At 44.3% G+C, this 27,786-nt stretch overlaps 1 protein-coding gene across 5 annotated transcripts; it reads right to left on the reverse strand.

The window, feature by feature from the left end:
* Positions 1 to 9: 9 nt before the first annotated feature.
* supt5h (SPT5 homolog, DSIF elongation factor subunit) lies at positions 10 to 24,946 on the reverse strand. Of its 5 annotated transcripts, none has more exons than XM_035385803.1 (31): positions 24,923 to 24,946; positions 18,734 to 18,830; positions 17,887 to 18,048; positions 17,706 to 17,771; positions 16,415 to 16,420; positions 15,708 to 15,719; positions 15,196 to 15,265; positions 14,778 to 14,846; positions 14,576 to 14,641; positions 14,172 to 14,202; positions 14,003 to 14,071; positions 13,097 to 13,348; positions 12,796 to 12,885; positions 12,394 to 12,464; positions 11,732 to 11,837; positions 11,427 to 11,520; positions 10,924 to 11,060; positions 9,792 to 9,947; positions 8,942 to 9,088; positions 8,534 to 8,680; positions 8,073 to 8,198; positions 7,393 to 7,477; positions 6,285 to 6,392; positions 6,037 to 6,139; positions 5,397 to 5,524; positions 4,952 to 5,057; positions 2,727 to 2,885; positions 2,436 to 2,604; positions 1,972 to 2,175; positions 875 to 970; positions 10 to 489 (listed from the first exon to the last, which is right to left on the reverse strand). In XM_035385803.1, the coding sequence occupies exons 2-31, from the start codon at positions 18,813 to 18,815 to the stop codon at positions 349 to 351; spliced, it is 3,258 nt and encodes a 1,085-aa protein (XP_035241694.1). In that variant the 5' UTR covers positions 18,816 to 18,830; positions 24,923 to 24,946; the 3' UTR covers positions 10 to 348. The 5 variants fall into 5 exon arrangements, with proteins under 5 accessions (XP_035241694.1, XP_035241693.1, XP_035241691.1 ...); XM_035385802.1 differs by lacking the exon at positions 24,923 to 24,946 and adding an exon at positions 24,527 to 24,880; XM_035385800.1 differs by lacking the exon at positions 24,923 to 24,946 and adding an exon at positions 19,583 to 19,694.
* Positions 24,947 to 27,786: the final 2,840 nt, after the last annotated feature.

Below are 27,786 nucleotides of genomic sequence, written 5' to 3' on the forward strand. Positions count from 1 at the left end.
AAAAAATGATTAATTTTGGAAATTTATTGAGGTGGAATTCAATTTCCCAAGAGGAAATGAATACACCAAAAACAACAAAATAAAAGGTACATGTAGACTACACCAAAGAGCACAGGTACTTGAGACAGGTTTAATCTAAATGGAAAAATAGGCAAATACTCCACCTATCATCATATTCGAAATCTGTGGGAACGAGGTAACAGAGGGGGGGAAATGGGAAAAAATAAACCCATAGCACAAGAAAGCACACATTTTCTTGCTTGCTTACATTCTAAGCATTGCATGGTTGTCCAAAGGAAGTTGGGGGTGGGGTGGGGTGGGGTGGGGGGTGGGGGGGCCAGGGTGGTGTCACACTTCAAGTTTTCCAAGGAAACGGAGGTTGAGGATCTTCAGCTGTTCATCCAGCTCCATCCTAACGATGCCGTCCTCCCCATCAATACTCAGCAGCACCCCGGTGGCCTCCCGGTCCTCTCCCAAAATCACCTTTACCTGGAACGCGCAGAACACACACATCCATTACATTACACACCCAGACACCTCTGCCATGAAAAGACATCAAGGCAGGCTTATATCACGGGGTTTCAACCATTTCTGATCTGGGGACCGAGCATCCAAAGACCCCCGCGGCAAGTTAAGTGCAGGCACACATTAATGACATCACACGCCCACATACATTCTGAAGCAACACAGATAAATTGGGAGCAAAATCCTTGAGTGCTAGTAATTCATGAACATGAGTTATCAGAAGACAAGACAATGAGAGGGAGGAGAACATGGCATTACAAATCAAGTGTTTTGAAACAGCTGTGCGTTCTCCAGCACCTTGCAGCTTTACTGGAGAAGTTTCCATTTACTTAATAACACACGGCTGTACCTTGTTGTTCTTGGTTGGAGTCACGGGCTCCAGGTGTTCACTGGAGATGCTGACCACCTTCTCCGTGTCCTGGAGGAAGACGGAACACATTCCACCCTGGGGAAGTGGGGAAGTGGGTGTTAGCTGGGCTGGAGGAGCAGGGACCGGGGTCACAGACAACAAGCCCTCAAGCCCTGAAACAGCCACCGTACTTTAACTGATTTTGACTCGGCCATCAGTTACTCGTAACAAACAAACAGTTTGCAGAGCATCTCTATTTATAACAAACACTAATACTGTATGTGCGACCATGCTGAGAAAAGCATAATTAAAACAGCATGCATGATAAAAAAAATGCCATTTTAGAGACAAATATAGATATGACTCCATTTCACACACATGTTGGAAGCATTGCCAATGCTGCTTGCGCACACATGCCTTTCATACCATGATAAACAGCCAAATTGCTCCATTCATCTGAACTGCATTAGGTTTCAGCAAAATTAACGTTAAACAAACTACACCTATAATAGACTGGCTTTTTACAATAAATCAGCATGAATTAATCACATTTTAACTCACATAATTACTCTGTAATTAGCAGGCCATCAATAATAGCTTAATTTCGCACACAGTCATCCAAAGGCCGTTTTCTAACCGTTTCATTGGACTCCAAACCCAGTCAGTACAATTTGAGGCTGTCTACCTCAAAGTAGACAGTTAGCCAGAGTGGTCTCACTTGTCATTTAAAATGCATTTTTAAACCAAATTTTTAACAATGGCAGATTCACACATTTAGTAAAGGTAACAAAAGGGGAAAGTTTTAATGATGGCAGAGATGTCTAGACATGCATGGCCACTCCAAAAATACAAGGTCTAACCTGTTAATGAATACTTAGAAAACTTTCAACAGGTTAGAACGCAGCCACTTTTGTTGATATTACAGTTTACAACTATCTTCCAAAAATAAAGACGTTCTGTTCTGTCCTGTTATGTTCTCTTGTCAAACAGTCATAACTACTTCAAGGGAAACGGTGGAACTGAAAGAGAGAGTGAAGATCCTGCCTTGGCGGGCCAGCCACAGCGCAGGAGCCAGCGGCTGCAGAGCTGGGACCTACCGTCACGCTGCGAATCACCCCCGTCTGGTTCATAACCTGCCCGTCCACGAAGGTGTCTTTCACCCGCACCAGGATGTCAGTGGTGACCCAGTCGCAGGAGGTCTGGTCGATATTGGACCCGGGGGTATGGGGGTTATAGCCTCCAGGAGAGGGGGCTCCAGGGGTCATGGGGCTGTACCCTACCGGGCTGGGGCTCGGACTGGCCTGGTGGAGGGAAACCAAAAATTGGTGCATGTATTATATGTCTCCCTTCCACTGATTCCAATTTAATGCATATTCTGAAAATTCAGGACCAAGTACATTACAGCTTGAATAGATATTCAAATCACAGGCAGGAAACTCCTGTTACTAATAAGAGCTTCTTATAGTTAAAAAATGGAAAGAAATGCAGGAGTTGACCACCTTGTTAATCTATAGTAGTATCTGTGGTAGTAATCTGTGAGCAGCCTGAGGGGTTAAATTACCTGGTAGGCCATGGGCGAGGGGGTAGGGTGGTAGCTGGCTGGAGAATGTGTGTTCTGGTAGCCCACCGGGCTGGGCGCCACCTGGTGGTAGCTCTGTGGACTTGGGCTGGGCTGGTAGGAGCCTTGGGGGGAGGGGGCGGCATAAGGGGAGTACTGGTCCGTATTGTACCTGCAAGGCAAGCGGCACAAACGTCACTCAGCAACAAGAGAGCGGTTTTGAGTGACTGCCATGAGGAAGCTGTGTCCGGCGGGTGAGAGAGGAGAAAACGAGGGGGGGGGGAGGGCACTCACATGGCTGGGGTACCGGGGGTCTGGGGGTTGTACTGCGGGTTGACCTGTGGAGAGGGCACCTCGGGGTACCCTGGGGTTTGTGGGTTGGGGGTGCCCCCGTAGCCCTGTGGCGAAGGGGAGGGCTCGTCGTCGTAGCCGAACTCGAACTCCTCCTCGGCCCTGGAGGAAGAGACGCCGTTAGAGCACAGGGCCTGACTGGAGCGAGACCACAGACCGCAGAAATATGGACAGTGACTGTGAGGTCACTCGTTGACTTTCCCTGGGCTTGAGAAAAGCGTTTTGAGGCTGCAGAAGTGCAGTTTTAGTGCCACCATGTTGCACAAATTGCAGGCAGGGACTAAGCAATAGGGGGGACCCTAATATAGTCATGAAGTCCAGGCCTGGTCAGGGTCGTCCAATAAGCGCAAGATATTGCCCCCTCCAAATGATGCAGACTGTCCCTGACTGGTGCACAAAATATTTAAGTATTGCCAAATGGCACAACAACTTAACAAATTGGCACATGGGGAGACATTAGACAAAGAAAAAACACGTTTTGAAACTTGTGGGAAAAAATAGTTGACTTAGCATTTTGACCGTAATGGTACCATTGACTTATAATGAATTGGGTGGCTGAAAGACCTTTGTTGGAGCCAACCGCGCTGGCGCTAGAGAGCGACATCTCTCAACAACACCAGGAAGTGAGCTTCAATACAAAGCCCGGTCTCGGCTCCTTGGAATAGACAAAAGAACACAGCATAGGTGACCAACTGCCACAAACAGCTATTCGCCTGAAGGCAGAATACCCATTTGAATCTCGGCCGAATTTTGCTAAATAGGCCGTTGCAACTCAAGGAATCAAGGGAGGAGTAGTTTAGGGCTGCCGCGATTAGTCGACATAATCGATGACTTCGACGCTGAAAATGCGTTGACATCAATATTTTAAACCGACGCTTAAGGCGTCCGCAAAATAACTTAGGTGCTGCGCCTAAGCCTTTCTATGGTAGGGAAAACCCTGTTACTTAAATTAAATGGTCAATCTGATATTTTTGGAGGAAAATTAATCGTTTAGATTAATCGGTAAAATAGTCAATAGATTAATCGATAGAAAAATATTTGTTAGTGGCAGCCCTAGAGTAGTTTGACAATTAAAAGAGAGTCATTAAAGCTGGCAGTATACTCAGTAAGAAGAAAGAACTTCAGGATTGAGAACCACCAGCGAACAGGTCCAAGAACACTGTTGTCGGTATACTCAGTGAGAACACCGCACCGTTTAAAGTCACTCCACGCCGCTGGGGCGTGAATAATTACGAGGCAGCTATTAACCGGGGCTGGAATCTCTCCCAGACCTCCGTCTCGCGGCTACGCCATGGATATATAAAGAGAAGGGCTACGCGAGATCACAACACAAAACAAAAAGTTTGAAGTGGCTTTAGTTTATCTAGCTATGCAAATGAAGAAAAGGTGAAGGAGATGGTACGTTCGCCCTCTAAATCAGAGTAGGACGGAGAATGGAGAGTTTTGTCTGTACATTTGGCAAATGCGGAGTTTAGACAAGGGGATCCACTTTCTATTATTTCCAAATGTGTGCTAGGTAAAGCGGCTCACTGCGTTGACTTGGACACGACTGTGCGTTTGTGTTGCCGTTGAAGCAGTACTGGAGTCAAAACGCAAACCGATTGGGAAACAGGAAAGGAATGCTCCATTTTCCCACAAGTAAACAGGAAAGATGCTGTTCTGGGAAGCCATCATCAAAGCTGGAGTTCCAGGAATACAACAGCCCATCTGATATCTTAGGTAAAATTCAGTGCACCGTCTCATGTTCTCAGTTCTGTCAACAAAGCAGCCGCTTTACACTTCAGCCAGTACATCTGGCTCGATTACGCAAACGGTCTGTCATCCTGTACAAAAAAACAACAACATAATAATTCTTTAAACAATACTAAAAGCCCTTCAAAAGAACAACGGAACCACAAAGTTTCCTATTCTGCAACATCTGCAGCATGACATTTGTGGACCATGTGTTTTAATTATCATAGTTCCATTTCAATCTGAACATCTATAAGGCAAAGCTGCGTTCTATACTCCGGTGTAAGTAGGGAACCAACAATTTAAGTTTCTCTTGTTCTGAGCACTAAATGTAGCATTACACAGAATGTGCATTTCAGAAAAAGAATTCACTGAATGAATAAAAATGAATGCCGAAAACCCCAGATGTGCACGCGGGCGAACGAAGGACCTCGTACCGGGACGGTGTGTTGGGGTTGTTGGGGTCCCAGGCCCCGCTCTGCCCTGGCGTCCTGCTCCCATCATGCAGCGGGGTCTGCGAGCCGTAATGAGGGGTGCGGCTTCCTGTGGAAAGGGCCCGCCGTCAACAACAACAAACAAATCCAATCTTGAGGGTTTAACAACCACCGCTTAAAACCAAGACCCAGAATCCATAACAGGAATGCGGGAAAAGGTAATTTGTTATAAAATGAATACATACAATACATGCATTACCAATTACACTGGCCCTCAAGCAAGCAAAAACATTTGACAAATTTCCTATGCCTTGGCAGATATTCAGTTGAGATTCCCATCTTCTGGGAAGTGCTTCGAAGAAATTTCTCATTGTGTCCATAACTCTTATATGACCAGAAATCTGATATGAATAAGGGGCAAAGGAAATGAGCAGTGAACAGTTCTCACCGTCGTGGATGGGCGTCTGCGAGCCGTACATGGGTGTACGGGAGCCTGTCCCATACATGGGGGTCTGTGACCCGTACATGGGGGTCCTCCCATGAATGGAGGTCATTCCTCCGTGCCTCTTGGCGCCACTGCAAAAAATAAACAAACCGTTTCACTCAGGATGCAACCTGGCCGAGGTTCATTCCACAGACACCAGGGCTGGGCCACTGAACTCTCAGGATGCTAACTTCAATCCTGCAATGCCACTTCCTGCTGGCACTGTTTTTCACTGGACAAGCGAGTTAAAATTAGATGTTGGAATAAAGAAATGCTAGTTGTTCATGAACCACTTTAAAACGGTGAGCCGATCTTGGTGTATAAGCAGCTTTTAAATTATTATTAATCCAAATATTAACATTTGCAAGGATGGTGAAAAAGTATGTTGCATTTCACCCTATGAGGAGACAGTATAAAATAAATAAATTTAAAAAATCACTGTTTTACAGGAGCATTGCTTTGGTTAAACTACATTCAAATACATGGCAACAGGGTTTTTGCTTGTATCGATGCTCGTCATTTAAATGACATGTTCTGTTCCTCAGCAACAGGAACCATGACTTCCCTGAACGTCAGTTACACTGGAAGTGAACTTTGAACTTACACAGTGGTGAGACGCTGGCGATCCACAGAGATGGTCTGGCAGGTGGAGTGCAGCTCCACTCGAGCAGTGGACTCCGTGGCATCCTTCACCACCCCAATGTACCCTGGGAATTAGGATGGCTGGGGTCAGGTCAAATCGAACCGCGGCCCGTTCATATGACACACTGCTCTTCAGATGAACGCCAGCCTGTTCGGTGATGCCTGATGACGGACGCAAGGAAAAGTGTGGCCTCATGGCGTGCTGCTCACCCTTGTATGGTCCCTGGGAAATGCGGACCGTCTGCCCGATGAGGTCATTGTCTCGTCTTCCCCGACCACGCCCCATGCCTCCTCCTCCTCCACCTCTTTGCTGTTGACCTGATATTAAAGATGGATACACATCAACTGCCACACCCGTGAGTGGACATGCAATAATGAGCACTGGAATTGAATCTACCAAAAACAGTCAATACCACCATAAAATTACGGATTTTAGAACCAAAGAGCCAACAAGTCCATACCACATTACACAGCGCTTAACAAAGGCCACAGATTTTTAAAGGCAAATAAGAGAAAGCGAGCAACTTTGAAACGGGAACCAAAAAAGAAACATTCTTAATTTTCCAATCTCCGCTTTTTAAGTTCCTTTTTTTCCCAGTGGAGTTCCCTTGAACAGAAGAAGCAAAAGCTCACAGTAATGTTCATATAAATGCAGTGCATCTCAACTTCTGCTCCTTAGATGCCGTTTAAACTTGCCCTCTGCCTTACACCAAATGGGTAAAATCCCACCTCAAAGCCAGGACCATTTCACATAGATCAAGGATGGCTTCAGTGTAGGAAGGCTTTTCTTCCAGCTGGTCGACTAACAACCCAAAGTGACCAGTTCAGTCTTGAGTGAAGCCGTACAGCTTCCCTCTTTGGGGGTTGACTCAGTAATCTTCTTCCACTGATGTCTAAGAATTCTGGTCTGCTGCATCTTCTAAAAAGCCACTAAGGGGCGTGACTGAGCCCAATACTGTGGGAACTGATAGTCGGAAGGACCGCAAACTCCTGTTACCAATTACAGCCTCTTACAGATGAAGACAGACAAATGAAGACAGGAGGAAAGTAGGAGTTGACCATCTGGTTAGCCTATAATATCAGTAGCTCTTCATCAATTGCAGCCCTCCAAGTCCAGATTTATGTATCCTTGTTTAACACAAAATCCACAGGTCCGGATCTCTTGCCTGGAATTCTTCACCATAATGGCTGGTGAGTGTTGCTTCCTCGAAACTTTAGAACATGTGATTAAATGCTGATATCGCTTGTTCCAGAAGCGTGGGAAAGTGCTTGCGTGCACGTGCACGTGCGGCTGTGGGCGCCAGCATTCCGTACTCACCGCCGCCTCCTGGGTGCATGGGGCTGCTAATGCGGGGGCTCATGGGCGCGAAGCCGCCAACCGTGAAGTTGGTCACGTCCCGGGGCTGCAGAGACAAGACGGACACGTTCAGACGCGCCCCACGTTTCGGGCTGCTGTGAGCAGGCAGGAACCCGTGAAGTTCCAACATTGACACAGCCTAGGGGACCAATCAGGCTTCAGAAGAGAAAGGTCTACAGCATACTTGTTAGATATAGCTTTTTCCAATGATGCATACAGACGCCTTCTAAAAATACGCACAGCCTTTATCATTTGGTCACAAGAGGGAGGTCTGCTGAAACTGCGCACAAGCCAACTTGGAGATAAAACAATTGAATAGCATTTTGGTAACAATTTGATAACATTTTCCCCCACACCCAGCTACCAGGCGATTAGCAGCTCTGTTAATCACAAAGATACGTGTGTGTGCGTGCATAAACACAAGGCTTTAATCCAAGGTTAATGTTCATGTGCAGTGCACAGGCACAAAGACATGTGTGGGGCCTGCAGGATGATCAGAATTAGGGCTGGATTTGCAGGTCTTGCATTAGTACTTGAGCATGATTATTTTAAAATTCTGGGAGGGTCCATCTATCACCAGGCTGATGCATGTCTGTGCAGAGCGATATAAAAGCATCGCGGGTGGCCAGTGTGCCGGTCACCTTGGAGCCCCCGGCCAGGACCAGGTGACGCGTCTTGCAGACGAACATGCCCCCGTTCTCCACCAGCTTCTTACAGTGCAAGAAGGCGAATCCCCGGAAGAGGTGACGGATCTCCCCTTCACGCCCCTGTCAGAGAACGAAAACACACGCACACGAAAACACACACGGTCACCTTTGGCTCATCGTACTGCAGTGCTATCGACTTTGCAGAAGTTCCCCAACAATATTTCATTGATATTTCTGTGTTATTAAAAACCATAGTAAGGTCTAAAGATGAACTTTGTCAGTATATTAAATATGCATACCCCATGCCCAACATTCCATGATTCTATGCAATACTGTGTTGAAGAGCCGCTGTACTGGCAGCTGGATGAAGGTGTCAAATGATCGTGTTTTATAGATAGATGTGAGGACCCCTAGCCACAGGGCCCGGCCCTAGAGGGACCCGAATCGCTGCTCACCGAGTGGGGCCCGTCGATGACCTTGACAATGTCCTTGACGTGGATGTTGTTCTGCTCCGAGTCGAGGGCCACGGCGAAGCGGTTGTCCTTCCGGCGGTTCACGGCCTGGTGGCGCACCGTCAGCACCTTCCCGTGCATGTTGAGCACCTGTGGAGCATGCGCCACATGAGGACTAGCGTGCGCGCTCTCCTCTCCCGGTGTGCAAGTTTAGAAACCCCTTCCTCTTCCAACCCAGCTCATGGGTGGTGAACATTCTAGCACAAAATGGCCACCGTACACCACGACTGTGCGCGTTACAGATTCAAGCCTCTTCCCTGAGACCCTGAAAGTGGGTGTGCATGTGACCCACTGCTAACAGTGTGAAGCCCCGCTGTGGGGCTGTGTGGTGCGGGTGTCAGGGGGCCGTACCTGGAAGGTCTCCCTCTCCAGCCGCACGATGACGCCCACGGTCTGGGGGTCCAGCTGCACCAGCTCCCCCCACTCGTGCTGGCCCCCGGCGTCCACGCCCGACGCCGTCTCCGAGCACAGCTGGAGGTCGCGGGGGAGGACCTTCAGCTGCAGGAGCACAAGGAGGCGCAAGGTAAGGCACGGGCAAGTCTCCCTCACCCTGACCAGACCCCTAAATCAGAGGCCCAAACTCCAGTCCCAGAGGGCCACAGCTGCTGCTGGGTTTTGTCATTTCCTTTCAAGCAGCAGCCAATTTAGGCTTTGGCACAAGGCACGCAGACTCTTCAGCCAATAAATGACCTAAGGAAATTATCATATTTGTAGACTGCTGGCGAGAAACAACATAACATTACATTACATTACAGGCATTTGGCAGACGCTCTTATCCAGAGCGACGTACAACAAAGTGTATAACCATAACCAGGAACAAGTATGACGAAACCCCTAGAGAGAAGTACCGGTCCAAGTACAGGGAACAACCGCATAGTTCAACCTGGACCCTGGTGGTTAAACTGATTAACAACAACTGATAACAACATTCAAAATATCTGGTAAAGGAAAAAGCCATTTCTGAGGTCCTTAACCAGAGCTGCTTACATCACAGCTCCTTTCTATTTATTAACATTTTATTATTTATTCATACTTATTATTTTTATTTTTTATTTACTTTATCTATATACCTGGATATTTACAGAAGCAATTATGGCTAAGCACCGCAAAGGCACAACGGAATGCCACACCTGGGAAGCAAACCTGCAGTCTCCATTTCGCATGCCTAGTTCCAAAACCGCTACACTACAGTGTCCGTTACCTCATGCATGGTGAGGTCCGAGAAGAGGATGACGAAGTTCTCCTCCACGCGCACGATGAGGCCCGTGTCGCCTTCGTAGCGGCCCGCGATCACCTTCACGTGATCGCCCATCTTGAAATACTTCCTCAGCTCGTGAGCGGGGAACTCCAGGGGGTCCTGAGCAAACGAAAGCACTCGGAGAACGCTCGCGCAATAGACCCAAGGAGAACAGGGCCAATCTGACTGACAGGCACTCGCTGGTGAAGGGCGAGGCTCCGTTCCAAAAACAACACTTCCCACAGCTGATTCTCTCCTTGTTCACAGAACAGCAGAGAGCTTGGCTTCTGTGTATTTTGGCAAGGCACCCTTGATTTACTGGTCTGATTTACTCAGCTAAAAGGCATAATTTAAGCATGCCAGTTCAATACAGTTGTAGCCACGGTCATTGCATCGCTCTGGTGAATAGGACCCTGAAACGGGTTCCTGGAAATTCCTTCCCGAAAATATCTCCTGTTTCCCCAAGTAATATAATAACTGAAAAACAGGAAAACATTTTTTTCATTAACTCATACCAGTGCTGCCATTTCGCGAAAAAAACATCTGCAAGAGCTCTTTGATGGAACGGTTAAGGCTACATAGCAGAGTCCATTGTACTCTCCTTCTAATGACCAGCAATGACTTATTGTAATGACGTAGAAAAGTCTGTTCACACAATGAAGAATAACAATCAATTCCATAAGGCTGTTCTTGCAGAACACAGGCCGCGGGCAATGAACCCTACCTAGTGAGGTTCAAGCTGCATGCAAAGTTCATATTAACTATGCGCATTCTAATATTAATAACATGGGCTAAATGTCATTCCTTTGCCTTGATAATGACAGCGAATACACTAAAGCTGTCAGGCTGGTATGCCATAGGCTTAAGCATATTTTTCCACATTTTATTTAGTCCTACCTATTGAAATATGACCAACGCGTTTTAATGGTAGCTTATTCCTAAAACACAAGCCCAGTTCCCAGTGATTCCTGGGACAACTTGCATTTATTGTCAGGAGTGAAAATGTTTTATTTTAGGGAATGATATTAGTTCCTAGTGGCGAAGGGACTTTCTGATGGACTGACAACATGCCATGTGCCCAGCGTTGGTCCCGTACCTTCAGGTCTTCATGTTTGGGCATGATGGTGATCTTGTTGCCCTCCACGCTAAGGATCTTGCCCTGCAGGTTGATCAGCTCCCCCTCGCACACCTCCACATTGTCCCCAGCCTGCAGGCTGTGCTCCCGCTCCTTCCCTGAGGAGGCAAACCCGCAAACCCCCCTTTGGTCACATACACACCACACCTCATAGATACTCAAATCGGGCCCTCAAAGCAGTACTGCTGGGTCGGTTAGCGAATTGATTAACTCCACCGACTAACCAGAGATCTGACTCACCCTCTTCCCAGGTCTATTACAGACCCTAATCAGAAGGGAAAAATGGACGCCAGCAGTGGCACTGGCCATAAAATCGGAATTGGCAATCCCTGCCCACCGTTGCCAATACTACAGTACAGTGAGGAAGAAGGGCGGTTTGCAGACCTCCACCAATCACAGAGTACGTAGGTAACAACCAACAGAAAACGCCAACAACGATAGGTGCATTGGGGTGAAGTTGATACCTGAAGTTTCTGTGACAACTTCCAGATCGATGCCCTCTGGCTGGTCCTCAAATTTTTCCAGCTCGGACAGCGTGGGCTTCACCCCCTCTGTGATCTACAACATAGAAACGTGAGGTAGAAATCTACTGAACAAGGACAACACAGAAGTGGACAAGAGAACATACATGACAAAAAACAAGAACATAAGCAGACAACTAGTACGGCATGACAACCTAGCTTTAGAATGCACAAACACACATGAAACGAGCTTGAATTTGATAACTCTTCATTATGCCAAAAGGGGGCAGTGTGGTGATGCCTCTTACCACAGCGGACATGGCAAAGCTCTTGAAGAGGAATCCTTTGCGGCTGTAACGGTTGCCTTCGAATATCATGAAGTCTCCATCGTGACTGACCTCTCCACCAAGTGACCTGCAGGAGCGGACATTCTTACCCACAAGCCAATGCACTTAAGCACAATGCTGAGCGGCAGGAATCACCCCTTGAGCTCTGATTCTGCCACACGGCAGAAGAAGCAACGCTCAAGCTTTGACATCTTAAGGGTTATCAGAATATCATCCTTTTATTTTGGAGGTTACACAAATGCTTTATTCGGTTCGATTAAAATTTGATCTTACAAGGATGGATTTTTCTCCACAACCCAACACATTCCAACAACTCTATGCAACTACCATTCCCTAACAACTAACATGGCATTTTGACCTGTTCCAAGTGTTACTAACATACATGGCACAGACAAATTGCTAAGTCGGCACAGAGATGTAGCTATCAATGCGTAGCTAAGCTCAGCTAGCACTCACGTACGTACAAACAAAAAAACAAACAAAAACAAAAAGAGAATGACACACAGGTTCCTTCTGCCTTGTAGTGAGCACTTATTAAATACACTAGCATGCTTCCAGTTACATTATACATGGAGTGATGCACACTGACATGCCTTTGTCGTGCTATTCCCATCCCTCCATACCTGATTTTCTCAGCATCAAACAGCCTCTGAGCAGGTCTTTTGAACTTCTTCCTCTTGGCAAACCAGTCTTTCTATGGGATAATGACAAGAGCCAGGCATTTGTGAAAAGGTTCAGAAACTAAACACTTCCCCTGAATTCCAGGAAGAGGGTCACGAATACTAACCAGCTTCATCTCATTTAAACAATGCCATAAATCATAAGGCTTCACAGACTTCAAAGACTTTCGAATTTGACCCAACATGCCCAGCCAACACAGATCATTCTCACAAAAAAAAAAACATAAATTAACAATAATAACTTAAAACATGTTTGAAATGGCCCAAAGTGTCGTTGTCTTTCTCCAGATGTTTTTTTTCTACAGTGAAAGAGTCCCGAAGAGTCCCGATTCCTCTCCTGCTTACCAGGCTCATGCGTGCCTTGATGCGGTCCAGATCTATCCGAGGAATCATCTTCAGTGATATAGTGTTTTGGCTGGGTTCAACGTAGTCCACCTTAAAACAAAAAAAACAATTGACAGTCAAACCCTTCACAATTCAGCAGATATGAAGGCAGACTTAACAGCAAAAAAACACAAACAACATAAGGCTGTCAGTCCTGACTATACCCGTCTTTCCTTTATAAATGAGTACAATACCTTGCAACTGCTCAGCTGCAAAAATCACAGTGTTCCTATATTGCACCCTCTCCTGCTGAGAAACACACCTGTGCTATGTCATCCTTGTACAGGCCTCGCTTGAGCCTGACCCAGGACTTGGGCTTGAGGTTGGTCACCTCCTTGACCACCTTGAGGACATCAGTCATTTCCTTTATGGGCACCATCTGCTGGTTCCAGAAGCCCATGCGCAGGTTGCCCACGCCCTCGATGGCAGCCTTGACGTGCGTCTGTTTGTAGGACTCCACGTAGATGTAGCCCTTGACGTGTTCGGGAGCCACCACCGATTTGATCTGGAGCGGCTGTGGATGTTTCATACAGTACACAGGTTAGCCAAAAGCCAAATACACATGGGAGGATAACAGGGCTGCCCTCTCCATTTATTTTGCAATTGATTTCACAAAATATTTCACCTTTTGACTTGTATATTCTACACGCAACACATTCTAAAATCAGTGACCGTGCTACTGTTACTATTGTAATTTACTCATGTAGAGCAAGCTAGCTAGTGTGACATCTTGTTACAAATTATAATTCCAATTAAGTGCTTTCCCTTTGAATATCACATATGCTACCAACGACTAAGTAAATATTATGATCAATAAACAACACAAATATTAGACACCAAAAGGCTCAAAGAAACAGGAGTAATTATTTTGTTGGGGTTCAAGTTTGGGCCATCACCTGCTGTAATCTTGGGGGAAAAAATCTGCGTCAATAGAACGCAGGGCATTTCAGCTTTTACTTTCTACGTAAAAAATACAGAATCCTGCATCACCACGACCACTGATAACATATTCTATATTTGCCAGGTGTCACTGAAAATGGGAATTTTTACTCGGTTAAATCTGAGCGAGACTAGGCGAGGACAGTAAGGATGACCAAACAGGCAAACAGAATCTGTTCCTAAATGGAAGGCTCCTCTGCCTATGCCAGCCATGCTCAATGAAACAAACCGTGTCTGTGAACTGGTAGGCAATGAACTTCCTCATCAGTGCAATGGCAGTCGCTCGCTCTTCTCCTATCTAGAGAGAGAGAGAGAGAGGCATTCAAAACACAAATAAGGATATATGAACATAGAAATTCAACATGGGATAGCACCAAGAAATAAATGCAATGACATACCTTACATTTGACTGTCCACAAATTAGGATCCCTTTAGAAACAAACAGTAACAGTATTTGAGGATTAAGTTAAACCGCACAGGGTATAAATAATGAGAAAATATTGTGTCAGAAATGTGAATAATACAATATGGTAATATTTGTTTAAAAATATTTACTTTGTTCAAAAAACATTATGTAAAATGCACTTTCCTCCACACGATACTTGCCATAAGTATGTACTAAACTCATTTTATGATAACTTTGAAAATCAAGATACATTCTGAAATGTATGCATTTATGAAAAAAAATGGATTGTGAACATACTAGTCTCATTGAGCGACACACACACACATAATACATATCCCTTCTGTCTCAATATAAATAAAGTGAAAGGGGAAGTGGGGCTTGGCAAAGGACACATACTTAACACCAGGGAGCAGCTGCTGTTGGGTGATGTCATCGGAGAGCTCCTCTGATCCACCATAGAAACTGGAAGACAATTAACACAGTAAACATAAAACAGCACAAATCAAAATGATAATTACATTTCATTTCAGTCTCTCTCACCCAGGCACACTGACATTTAAGTGAAAGTGCCAAAGATCAAAAATAACTCAAAACTTACTGTTCTCCTCCAGAAGACTTTGCATATTTTCTCATGTAGTATTCACCCAGAGCCTCTTCTCTTGAATCTCTAAAAGATGCAACCAACAGGCAAAATCAGAGACCTTCTAGCATCATCTGCCTCCTTCAAGGGCCCTACGATGAGCTACGGGGAAGGGGGGGACAATGAAGAGCGATCATACACAAGAGAGATAGAAGGCAGGCCACCCAACCCGGAACCAACCAGACATCACATCATTACATTTATTACAGATCAGTGACATGCACTTTACATCACCTACTGAACCCTGTCCATCAAGGACAGGCAGAAAACATAATTCTGAAGTGAAAATACAGATAAGCTGCCAAAGACAGGACGACGTTGGGGGGGGGAAAGGGGGGGGAGGGGGGGTTGGAGTGTCCAGGCTAAACCTACTCACCTCCACAGGTTCTGCAGTCGGCGGGAGCCTGAGTGGTCTTCATCAAGGACCACATGATCGATGTTGGACACTGCCGACCAAAGAAAACATGCAAAGTCAAAATACTGCAGGAGAGCATGATGGAACAAGGGCACTGCGGAACTACATTCTAGAACGTTCAGCCAGCGTACGAGGGCATAAGATGGTGATGCACCTTATGGACTGTGGCACTACTAACTGTGGCTCAGTGCAGCAACCGCTGCATTCAATTCAGGACAGCATAGACTAGCACGTGTTCTCCTCCCGAACACACGTCACAACATGGTTATCCGTGTAACAGCATCCCTCCATGGGCCACACTACAGTCAGTTCTGTGCTGCCTGGCAGAAATCCCAGCCATAGCTGGCAGTGGCACATTCTTAATACAAGACTGGGCCACTAGGCCTGTTCACAGCAGAGACAGCTGGGCCTGAATTACGGATTACAAAAGACACAAGTGTGCGGCGAGATTCAGGGTTCAAACGGACACTCACCTTCGGCTTCCTCTGTTCAGCATGGCGCAGGTGTAGAGGAGGGAGGCACACAAGAGTCAAATTATATCACCAGAGGCAAACAGCAAAAGGTGGCAAGGGCACAGGCAGGGGCAAAAAAAAACAAAAAAACAACAAGAAAACAAAAATAAATGTTACAAACGGAACTGTGGTGAGACCAGATGACATGTGGAAGCATGAGAAGCCGGGGTTTATTTTGCCCTGGAGGGGCTGCCTGCGGCGCAATGCACAGCAGATGTGTTTACAATCCACTCAAACAAATAACCAGCTCACTTGATTATTTACTAGGGGAGCAGCTTAAGGCAAGGGATCAGGCTAACCATTCTAACCTTTCACAGAAAATTCAGGAAACATGAAATTCTGAAAAAATCATTTGCAACGGAGGACAAATTTGAATAACCAGAAAATGCAATTGCACATTTTCTCCTTAATTCCTATCTATCGATATCAATGCCTGTGATGGAACAGCAGGCTTGAATGGCGGTTTAAGAGACTTATCACCATTGCCTTACTTGCTCCCGTACTTTTAAAGCAAAATGTCTTTACGATCAAGTGCAAACATTGGACAAATCATGCGTGGTAATATGCGCATGAGAATGATGACAGTTACAAATGAGTTTTTTTGTGATGCAATCAATTCAGCTGAACAAAAAAGGCAACAAATAGCATAAAATCTTGAGTTGATTTACCGTTAACTGAAGGAGGCATGCACAAGAAATAAAGAGTTGTGAGCGCAGAAAGAAGAGTCAAATATTGCATTATTGCCAAAACAAGGCTGGTCTACAGACTGTAAATTGCACATTTTTTAAGGTGCCATACACATGCCCAGGGAATTAATCACCAACACTGACATGGATTTACCTGCCTTAAATTACATTATTCAAAAATTATTTGTAGTGCCACACCAAACTGTTTTCGGGACACAAACCGCCATCTATTAGGCTATTATCCAGCATATGGAGCATCAAAATGTTTCATTGGGTCTAGGTCAAAAGACCAGAGCATGACAGCATTTCCCTTGGAGGATAACATGTTGTTTTCCCATTGATTGGTATGCTAGCCCAACACATTTGTGCTCCATTTTGGACAGAATATTTGGCAACATCAAATCACATCATTCAAACTTCAAACCTCGAATTGCAGGAAATGTGAAATATGGGAGTGTCTAAACAAGACCGCACCGCACAAGGGCCAAGCAGTCGCACAGGGGCCCCTGCCCAGACTTCACCTCCAGAAGCCATAAGTACCAGTCACATAATCCTTAGTTACATAATCATGAACAAGTAGGATGTCCCCTGTTTTCACCTTTATGGTTTCATATGGCATCAGTTGCTCCACTGCAAAAGTTTACCATTCAAACCAGATATGATATTAAAGTTATTGGATATTCAAACTAGAACTCAAGATTGTCAAAGTGTATTATAGGTTAACAAGTAAAGAATATCACCAGATATTTCCCCCAAATCTAGGGGTTCACCGATCCGTTGCAATTACACTAAGCAGACTTCATTTTTCAACATGCATAAACTTTTCTCACCCAAATACAATCAGACAGCTAGAGAGCACAATAGATTTTTTGTCAGATGTTTGCAATGTCTGCAGAAAAAATTTTGCTTAGACTCACAGACAGCAAGTAACTCAACTTGAACAAGAAATTTGAATCTACAGTAACAAAATATTCCTTTAACGAGCATTTTACTTTAACACACATTGGAACGTGATTAAACACTACAGGAAAAGCTACTTTATTTTATGGGACATATAACCACAGCTTTAAGAGCTTCCTTCAAAAACTGCTGAAGCCACTTTCTGAAAATGTAAACATGAACAACAGAACAATGACCTGATAAGAGCATTACAGCAGCTCCTTGTAAAAGGGGATACACTGGACTTCATAAACACTGTTCAGAAGGCAGCCACCTTCTTATACTGGGACTCCAAATGGAATCTAGGCCCGATTTCAATCCTCAGTTCACAAACCTTTCTCCAGAATATCTTCAGCTCCCTCCTCCCATGAATCTTCATCTTCATATTCATCATCCACATCTAGCAAAGACAGAAAGTAGGGTTCAAGTGTCAGTGACAGCACCTAAGCAAAATCACCACAGTTCTTCCACATCAACTGCTGATGGTTCCTTCTCTACAGCACAGGGAACCTTACCAGCTTCATCCAGGATGAAGCCACCGTGCCTCGGTTTCTTCCTAGGCCGGTCATCGTCATCCTCCTCCTCCTCTTCATCGTACTCTTCCTCGTCTTCCTCTACATCGTCAGCATCCTCATCTCCTTTGTCGCTGCCTGCGACACTGCCTTGGCCCTCCTCCTGAATGATTCCAAGTGACAAACACCTTGGCTATTGGTCTGCCCCAACACAGCTGAAACCAAAGACTAATCTTGATGGTTGCTGGCTATAGAAGCAAAATAACCTCTTTTTGTAAAAAAAAAAAAAAAAACTTATTTTAAAAAGAAAATGTAAATTGGAAGTGGAAAATGTAATGCTCAAGTTTACAATTTCGTTTCCATGGATATGCTTCCATGGCTGGCTGATGTACAAGCCACTTCAAGTTATGGACTGGACTATCGGTAAATCTCCCAAAAATACGTTCAACAAATCCGTTTAAACGTTTCACTGTATTTGCAGCCTTACAAGAAGCATGAGAAAGCATTACATGAACGAGAGCATATAACTAGTGTCATCTGAATCTTGATTAGTGAACAACACTAGTCTCTCAACCAAAAGCAATCGAGATTGTATATAATGTAAGGTTCACCGCAATGTGTGCACTGCACACGATCAAAAAATGTGTACAACAAAAAGGCTAATTTACGGCAGAAAAAACAATAAGTCTAATTACTTCAAGATAGTATCTGGTTAAACGTCTTAAAATCTACTGCTTTATGATCGCCTAGTACAATAATGTACCTGGAGAGCATTCAGTAACGTCATTATGATATAAAAGCAGCCAAGTTACACATCACGAAGCAGAGGAATAAAATGTAAACAAACTTACCTCGTTTTCTTCAACCTCCTCCGCCTCACTGCTGCGATCGCTCTGATTGTCGGAGAAGTCGCTGTCCTCACTATCTGACATCTTTGCGCGTTCTCTCTTTTAAACACAGAAGTGGGCCGGAGTTAGCTACACGTGTTAAAGGGAACTACCGTTAATCTGAAGCCTTAAATAAAGATAAATAATAAAATTAAAATGTAGATATGTAGCTCGGCGTTGTTCAACCTGGTTGGTTTTAATACTACCCAGTATGGTAGGTCGTTAATAATTTGGCAAGTTAGCCAACTACCTAACAAGACCCATCTACGTTCAAACAGCAACTGGCTACCTCACCAATATCGTGCAAACACCACAATTCTAAAACAATTAAAAATCTGAGGAACACAGTACACCACGTTTTTTACCACGTTCTTTCGTGACGCAGACAATCGTATGAATGCAAAACTAGCAAGCGCACAAAAACGACTGAAAACACCGCGTCTGATGTGCAATATGCCGCTTACCACATTCGTTTAGCTAGCCAGAACATTCATTCGGCTTGCTGGTCTATTATGCTGGCCAATCTAATGTTAGAATGTTATAACTGCAAGAAATTCAGAACGCAATTAATCAGACATCAAGCCGACAAACCGTAGCAACAATTTACTGACTTATTAGTCAGCTAATAGTTAGCGAAAGACAGGCCTAGTTATCCAAATTAGTAGCCTATTCATCTAGCTACCCAGCTAGTTAGCGCTAGTTTGCAGCCGAACGTAACATTGGATTGTCCCGCTACGGTAGCGTTTTGTTTTAATTGCATATGTGTAATTAATTATTCTGGAAGGTGAAATTTCACTACAGTAATTCCTTACCCTTTTAAAGAATGAAATATCACGACTTAATATCGTACTTCTACTTCCAGGTCCCTCGCTAAAGTGTTACTAAATGAAACTATCGCGAGAAAACACAATCCAACTGAAGGCGGTACTTCCGTCATCTCACAACAGCAATCAAAGCTGAGAAAATGGGGGAACGCTGTTTTTGTTTGACGCACTAGTGGTTGCAGAACGCTTTTCAAGTTCAGGGATTCATTGCGATGATGAATTCAACTTAAATGCATGATGTAGGCCTATATCCTTATTCAATAGTTGGAACCTAATCGTCATTTCTTCCCATTATGTCTAGTTATTCTGTGAATCTTATTTGAAGTCACTAGGTGGGCAATATCCCATTTTTGTTACTTTTATTTATGATATAGTTTTTTAGGAACTAAAACACTAACCCAAGGCAAACATAAACGTCAAATCTCTAAACCTGCTTGCGTAGATTCTGTACTATACATTTTTACGTGTGACATTACAAATTACAGGGATAGACAGCTGCATGATGTCATAAAATGCCTTATTTTGTTTATCCAATCCATGCATGCACGTCCTGCATTTGTCGTAATTTCAAAATTCATTCATTCATTCATTTTTTTTTTTTTGCTCAAAGGATCTGCAATTTGCAGTTGAAACCATGGAGCCAACGCTGAAACTATTCATTCAGTCCTTTTCTTCTTCTCGCATATTGCTCTTGCATGAAAAATACTTTAAACTTTTTGTTCTTCAATGACCTCCGTTTTGCTTTCAATATTATTATTATTATTATTATTATTATTATTTTAACCAATAATAATTTAACCAATAATGTGCTCTCAATTATTACAATTAGCATTAAATACATTCCATTAAATTAGATCTATCTACCACCATAAAATCTATTTTTGAAATGGTTTGGCACACTAGTTACAAAATTAATCTATTTAATTTGGTATCTATAGGCTACATACCACCATCAGTATTTTTCTTCTTCTTTCGGGCAAACAGACATGCAAATGATTTGCATGCCCAAAATCAAGCATCTTCCTAAATGTAAAAATAGCTATCCCTACTGATGGTCACACATGTATAATGCATTAATATCTGTAGACCAGAGGCGGCTGGTGACTCAAAAAATTGGGGAGGACAGGAGGAAAACCAACCCACGGAGTCATGTTATTTTACACTAGTTGGCTACTTATCTCTACTTTCTTATGTTCAAGTTATGTTATGTTCTTATGTTCAAATGTAGCAATAATCCAATTTGCAACCTAATGCAAACTTACTATACAACTAAGGTAAGGTAATGCACCTGAAGTTTTTCCCCATTCCATAAGGAACAAATATCATATTATCATATATCATATTACAACACAAAGGATGAATATAAAAAAGGGGCCAGGTGAACGAGAGGGAAAGACACATCTAATCACTGCGGGCTCTGGATGGGAATGAACCTCGTGTGTGCGTAATGTGTCACTAGAAGCCTGTCAGTCCAACTAGGGGTGACGCAGCACCCAGTATGTTACAGTGGGAATTTTACACAACCCTCTATTCAGCGGTCATGTTGAACAATAAGAAGATTATTATACCATGCTATTCTTCCGTCAATATCCGGGACTAAATATTGAATAAATATACAGCCTTACCATTGGTTTTACATGTAGTGATGTCCCTTTGGGACTGAGTGGTCATATATTGTATTGGACAATCCGTTTGTGAAATATACGCACATTTGTGACGCCTGGGTACCTTCCAAAATAGCTGTGCGTAATACCACACATGTTGTTTACGGTGTTGTTGCCCTTTTTAGTAGTCTGGCTTGATTGACAATTCAGTTATTCAGTAGGTGAGAGTATAAGCTTTCTAACGGTGTATAACATGTCTAATTTTGCTTTTGGAATAGTGTTTTAGAGGTCAGCGTAACCATACGTTTTCTCATCGCATTCACTTACGCATTTGTTACGTGCCATGTTTTTCTTTTGTGTGGACTTCCCTGCCTTCACCTGTCAGTCACCATCCACCAAGTCCCACCTTCACCAAGCCCCACCCTCCGTGTCAATTCTGGACAGCCAATCATAACTCGCCACATCTACTATAAAAACCCCACCTGTTTGTAACAATGGATGTCTGACTGTTTGCTCTGTGTTATGTCTTTGACTATGTATGTTAACCACTCATTTGAACTTGTCTTGTTTTATGTACACTTCCAAGGCTTGGGACAGGTAAGACTGGGGGCTCCTGTACATATGCCCGTAGGCTATGTTATGTATAGATTCACTAGTCCTTAGGGGTGATTGCCAACCAATTGTGTTTCAGTCTGCTAGTTAGAGTAGATAGGCCTTTTGTTTGTGTACTTGATACACTAGATTAGTTTACTCTCTGGTTTAGCTAGCTTGTTTTTTTTGTTCTTTTGGCAACATCCAGCGTCCATTGACCCTGGTAGTGTGTGTCTGGGTTGTTATATGTCTGGTAGTTTGTTGCACCGTTTTGTTTATCACAGTAAACACCCGTGCACTGCGTTGCTGCTTTGTCTGTGTTTTTTTTGTTGTTACCATATCTACAGCATTAACATCTCCCGGCCATTTAACATCAAGTTACATACCCCATGCACCCCTAGACCCATGGGGTCGTAACATATTTGGGGGCTCGTCCGGGATTGCTGAATTGTGTAACAAAAAAAATTAACTGTAAAGATAACTGTGTGTACAGTGGTGCAGTATTAGGACAATGACTTCGTTTGATGTCAATGACTTTCTGAGCAATCTGTCAGATGAGGCCCTGGATCTGTGCCGTAAGATTGACCTGCTGAAAATTGCAGAGCACGTGGGTCTTGTGGTGTCTGCTGCTCTCCGGAAGAGAGAGATTAAGTCGCGGGTAAGGGAGAGGCTGGTGGAACTCAAAATTCTTGCCTCGCCTGTTGCTGTTTGTCCGCTTGTCCAGCCTGACATGTCGCCTACTGGGCCTGCTGCGAGTCCACAGTCGCCTCGGGGCGCTGGTGGTTCTGCTGTGGTAGGAGTGAAAGAGGAGATTCCTCCAACTACCCCTCCACCTACATTGCCCAGGTTTGAGGCGTACTCGCCGAGTTCTTGTGGGTCGGGTAGTAATGCCCGGCTAAAGATCCGTCTCGCCCGGTTGAAGTTCGAGGCTGAGGAGAAGGCTCGTAAGGCAGATACTGAGGCACGAGAGAGGGCACGAAAACAGGAACAGGAATTTCAGTTAGCTATGCGTAAGCTGGAATTGGAGACGGAGGTTAAGATGCGGCAGCTGGAGTTACAAAATGCTACAGAGCAAAATTCCACTGTGGTTACCCCAGGTACGTCCCCACCGCTTGGTTTTGCTGGCTATGATGTCAGGAGACATGTGGCATTACCCTCTTTCAGGGAGACTGAGGTAGATGCCTATTTCAGCACTTTTGAACGTTTGGCAGCAGCTAATGGCTACACTAACTCTTGAGGATAGCATGAACTATGATGTGGTAAAAGCGGCTATTCTTCGTGTATATGAGTTGGTCCCGGAGGCCTATCGACAGAAATTTAGAAATCAAAAGAAAACCTCCGCCCAATCGTTCGTAGAGTTCGCCAGAGAAAAGGGAACTCTGTTTGACAAATGGTGTGCTGCGAGTAAAGTTGATAATTATGACTCTCTTCGTGAATTAATTTTGATAGAAGAGTTTAAAAATTGTGTTCCGGAACGTGTTGTAGTTTACTTAAACGAACAAAAAGTGATGTCTTTGTCTGAAGCTGCGATATTTGCGGATGAGTTTGCACTCACTCATAAGACTATGTTTGGTTCCACCCAAGGAGCTAAGTCTGTTGCTTCCCGCAGTTCAACAGACAACGCATCTCCAAAAGATTCCAAAATGTCACCCCCACGGTCTAAAGAGGAACGTGAATGTTTCTACTGCCATAAGGTAGGGCATGTTATTGCTAACTGTTTCACTTTGAAAAAGAAAACCGCTGCCTCAGCTAAGCCTACAGGCTTTGTTAGAATTGTTCCTCGAACTGATCAGTGTTTAAACGGTCCTGAAAGCAAACCTGAAGATGGTTTTGAGCCGTTTATTTTTGAAGGTTTTGTTTCCCTTTCCGGTGATCCGACTGAGCAAAAACCGGTGCGGATTTTAAGAGACACGGGAGCTTCGCAATCCTTCGTGTTAGCCGACGTGATAGCCGTATCGGACGTGACATATAGTGGTGCTAATGTGGTAATTCAGGGCATTGATATGGCCTTGGTTACCGTTCCCTTACACAAAGTACATGTTCAGACTGATTTAGTCACGGGTTATTTTAATGTGGCTGTACGGTCCGCTTTACCTGTACCAGGCGTGGACTTCATTATGGGCAATGATCTTGCCGGAGGTAAAGTGCGTCCAGTACTCGAAGTTTTAAATAACCCCGTATCATGTCCCATCTCTGACATGTCTAGATCACTTCCCGGTGTTTTCCCTGCTTGCGTGCTCACTCGAGCTCAATCAAAGAAATGGGGTGAGGAAGTTGATTTATCAGAATCTGTTTTAGCGTCCACTTTTACTGAGGATAGTCATCTCACCAAACCGGAAGTACCACGTGTAAAGCCGGAGGTAGGTACAGAGGTTGAACCTCAAGATTTTAGTGAAAAATCAGAATCAGAATCAGAATCAGAATCGAATTTATTGCCAAGTACATTTACACATACGAGGAATTTGCTTTGGTCAACACACCGAGGCAGCCATCTGCGGCGCCAACGTATTAGATGAAAAATGAGAGAACAGGAGGAAGGAGGAGGAAAAAAAACAGTCCTTTCAATGAAACGAGAGGGCACTCGTTTCATTGAAACGAAGAAAAACCTCAGCACATAGCAACATCATAAAAACATTACAAACATTACAAACATTACAACAAAAACTCGAAGACTAGCACATGTGGTAGGGGGTAGGGTGTCGGGGAGGGGAAGTGTCGCAGCACAGGAATCTCTTACCTTATCTCTAGAGTTTGCCTCAGATAAATTGCCTGTCACTCGCGAACAACTTGTTGCTGCTCAGGAAAATGATCAGGTCCTAGTTTTGCTACCGATTGCTGGATCTGCTTTGTCTGCTCGTTTTTCTGGTCCCTATACTGTGGAAGAAAAACTGAGTGAAAGCAATTACGTAATTCAAACACCCGATCGTAAGCGTCAGTCACGCGTGTGCCATATTAATATGCTTAAGGCATATAATTCTAGGACGACACTTCAGTCGAAGGATGTGAAGAAAGTTCTGCCTGTGTCACGAGTTTCTAGCATTAGCCCTGTACCTAGTAACCCCAGTTTTAATTGTACAGAGGATGAGGATGGCCTCGTGCTTCGGAACGCCCCTCAGCAGTGTGCTAGACTCACCAATTCGGAGACTTTGTTAGAATTGTCGTCCCACCTTGCTCACTTATCAGATGTTCAAAGGTCTGATATTGTTAATTTAATACATGAGTTTCCAAATCTTTTGTGATACTCCCTCTCAGACTACCGTAACACATCATGACATTGATGTGAAAGGTGCCGCCCCTATTAGACAACACCCATATCGGGTCAATAGTACAAAACGTGAGGCTATGAGACGGGAAGTGCAATACCTTTTAGAAAATAACTTGGCTAAGCCCAGTGCTAGTCCATGGAGCTCGCCTTGTATTCTTGTACCGAAACCTGATGGAACGTCACGTTTCTGCACTGACTTTCGAAAAGTCAATGCGGTTACGGTGCCAGACTCCTATCCCCTACCGAGAATGGAGGACTGCATCGATAACATTGGTGCCGCTAAGTTTGTCACTAAACTTGACTTGTTGAAAGGGTATTGGCAAGTGCCGTTGACTCCTCGCGCGTCTGAGATTTCAGCGTTTGTTACCCCCGATAACTTCCTCCAATATAATGTTTTAGCCTTCGGCCTTAGAAACGCTCCCGCCACGTTTCAGCGTCTAGTGAATACCGTACTTATGGGTATTTCGGATTGTTATGCCTATTTAGATGACTTGGTTATTAGGTCAGATAATTGGGCCGACCATGTTTCCGTACTGCGTTGTGTGTTTGAGAGGTTGGCCAAAGCAACGCTAACTCTGAATCTCGCCAAATGTGAGTTTGGCAAAGCGACAGTAACATACCTGGGAAAGCAAGTGGGTCATGGCCAAGTTCGGCCATTGGAAGCAAAGGTTGCTGCCATTGCTGGTTTCCCTGCGCCTACTAGTAGGCGTGAGTTACGCCGTTTCCTCGGGATGGCAGGATATTATCGGAGTTTTTGTAGGAACTTCTCGGTTGTTGTGGCACCCTTAACGAGTGCGCTTAGTATTAGGAAACCTTTTATGTGGACCTCAGACTGCCAAATAGCTTTTGAGGCTGTTAAGCTTTTGCTATGCAGTGCGCCTGTACTCGCGGCTCCAGACCTTGCGCAACCGTTTAAGTTAGAGGTTGATGCAAGCGCTCTGGGAGCTGGTGCGGTACTGCTACAAGAAGGTAAAGATGGAATTGATCACCCCGTCTGTTTCTTCTCCCGAAAATTTAACGAACACCAAATAAACTATAGCACCATCGAAAAGGAAGCACTAGCGTTGTTATTAGCCTTGCAGTTCTTCGAGGTGTACATTGGCTCGAGTTCTACCCCTGTCGAGGTCTTCACAGACCATAATCCATTAGTGTTTTTATCGCGAATGTACAATCAGAACCAGCGCCTTATGCGCTGGTCGCTGATTCTACAGGCATATAATTTAAATATTCGCCATATTAAAGGGACTGACAATGTACTGGCTGATACATTGTCTCGTAGTTTTGAATAATTAAAACATTTGAATAAATTGTGTGTGTAATAGTGCGGTAACACCACTATGTGTTAAAAATAAAAATATCATGTCAGGTATTGAATTGTGTATAGGTAAGGGGAAATTGGCACAATGTGTGTACGCCTGTAATTATGTACTTTGGTATTTTAGAATGAAGTTGTGTATACTATTACCATGTGTGTTAACTAACTTAAAAATAAATAAATGTGTTAAGTTAGTTCTTAAGGGGGGAAGTGTTACGTGCCATGTTTTTCTTTTGTGTGGACTTCCCTGCCTTCACCTGTCAGTCACCATCCACCAAGTCCCACCTTCACCAAGCCCCACCCTCCGTGTCAATTCTGGACAGCCAATCATAACTCGCCACATCTACTATAAAAACCCCACCTGTTTGTAACAATGGATGTCTGACTGTTTGCTCTGTGTTATGTCTTTGACTATGTATGTTAACCACTCATTTGAACTTGTCTTGTTTTATGTACACTTCCAAGGCTTGGGACAGGTAAGACTGGGGGCTCCTGTACATATGCCCGTAGGCTATGTTATGTATAGATTCACTAGTCCTTAGGGGTGATTGCCAACCAATTGTGTTTCAGTCTGCTAGTTAGAGTAGATAGGCCTTTTGTTTGTGTACTTGATACACTAGATTAGTTTACTCTCTGGTTTAGCTAGCTTGTTTTTTTTGTTCTTTTGGCAACATCCAGCGTCCGTTGACCCTGGTAGTGTGTGTCTGGGTTGTTATATGTCTGGTAGTTTGTTGCACCGTTTTGTTTATCACAGTAAACACCCGTGCACTGAGTTGCTGCTTTGTCTGTGTTTTTTTTGTTGTTACCATATCTACAGCATTAACATCTCCCGGCCATTTAACATCAAGTTACATACCCCATGCACCCCTAGACCCATGGGGTCGTAACAGCATTCACTCTATGGTAGCAGTAAAAGACGTTGCACCTGACGAAACATTGTCAACTATTTTTCGTAGTTTATTGGGAAATACTATTATTATTGAGGACTTCTGGGTTTGGCTAAGCCAAATCTTTGTCGATAGACCTAGCTGACATCGTTTTCTGGAACCAGAACCTGCTGCTGATGGCGGGCACTGAAGGAACTGCTCCAACTGCCAATTGGAAATGATAATTTCCAAATGAACCAACGCGATGTCAATATTGTATTCTGGTTGTTGATTGGTTAGGGAGGACGGCCTGCGTTGGAGCATAATTTTACGTGTTTTGGCCAATAACAGATTAGCATAAAAAAAATGAAGTACATTAAATAGATATGAGATCCCGCCCTAAGGAGGACAGCAGGAGCCCATCCTCCTCTGCCCACCACCACCACTTCACACAGACTGCCCTTTCCCCTCTTGCCTGCCCTGCAGGTGTCGCTGTTGAAGCATTTTAATCAGCATTTCAATATTTTTTCTGGAAGAGAGAAAAAATATTT

Source organism: Anguilla anguilla, chromosome 12 (genome assembly GCF_013347855.1).
Source record: "Anguilla anguilla isolate fAngAng1 chromosome 12, fAngAng1.pri, whole genome shotgun sequence".
Classification (NCBI taxonomy): Eukaryota; Metazoa; Chordata; class Actinopteri; order Anguilliformes; family Anguillidae; genus Anguilla; species Anguilla anguilla.

Excerpts from the sequence above, each read along its gene's own strand:
- supt5h (XM_035385803.1), bottom strand. The coding sequence starts at position 18,815 with ATGTCAGATAGTGAGGACAGCGACTTCTCCGACAATCAGAGCGATCGC. Across the intron at positions 11,521-11,731 it reads GCTTTGCCATGTCCGCTGTG|ATCACAGAGGGGGTGAAGCC; the intron begins GTAAGAGGCATC and ends TCTATGTTGTAG. Across the intron at positions 5,525-6,036 it reads CGCCAGCGTCTCACCACTGT|TGGCGCCAAGAGGCACGGAG; the intron begins GTAAGTTCAAAG and ends TATTTTTTGCAG.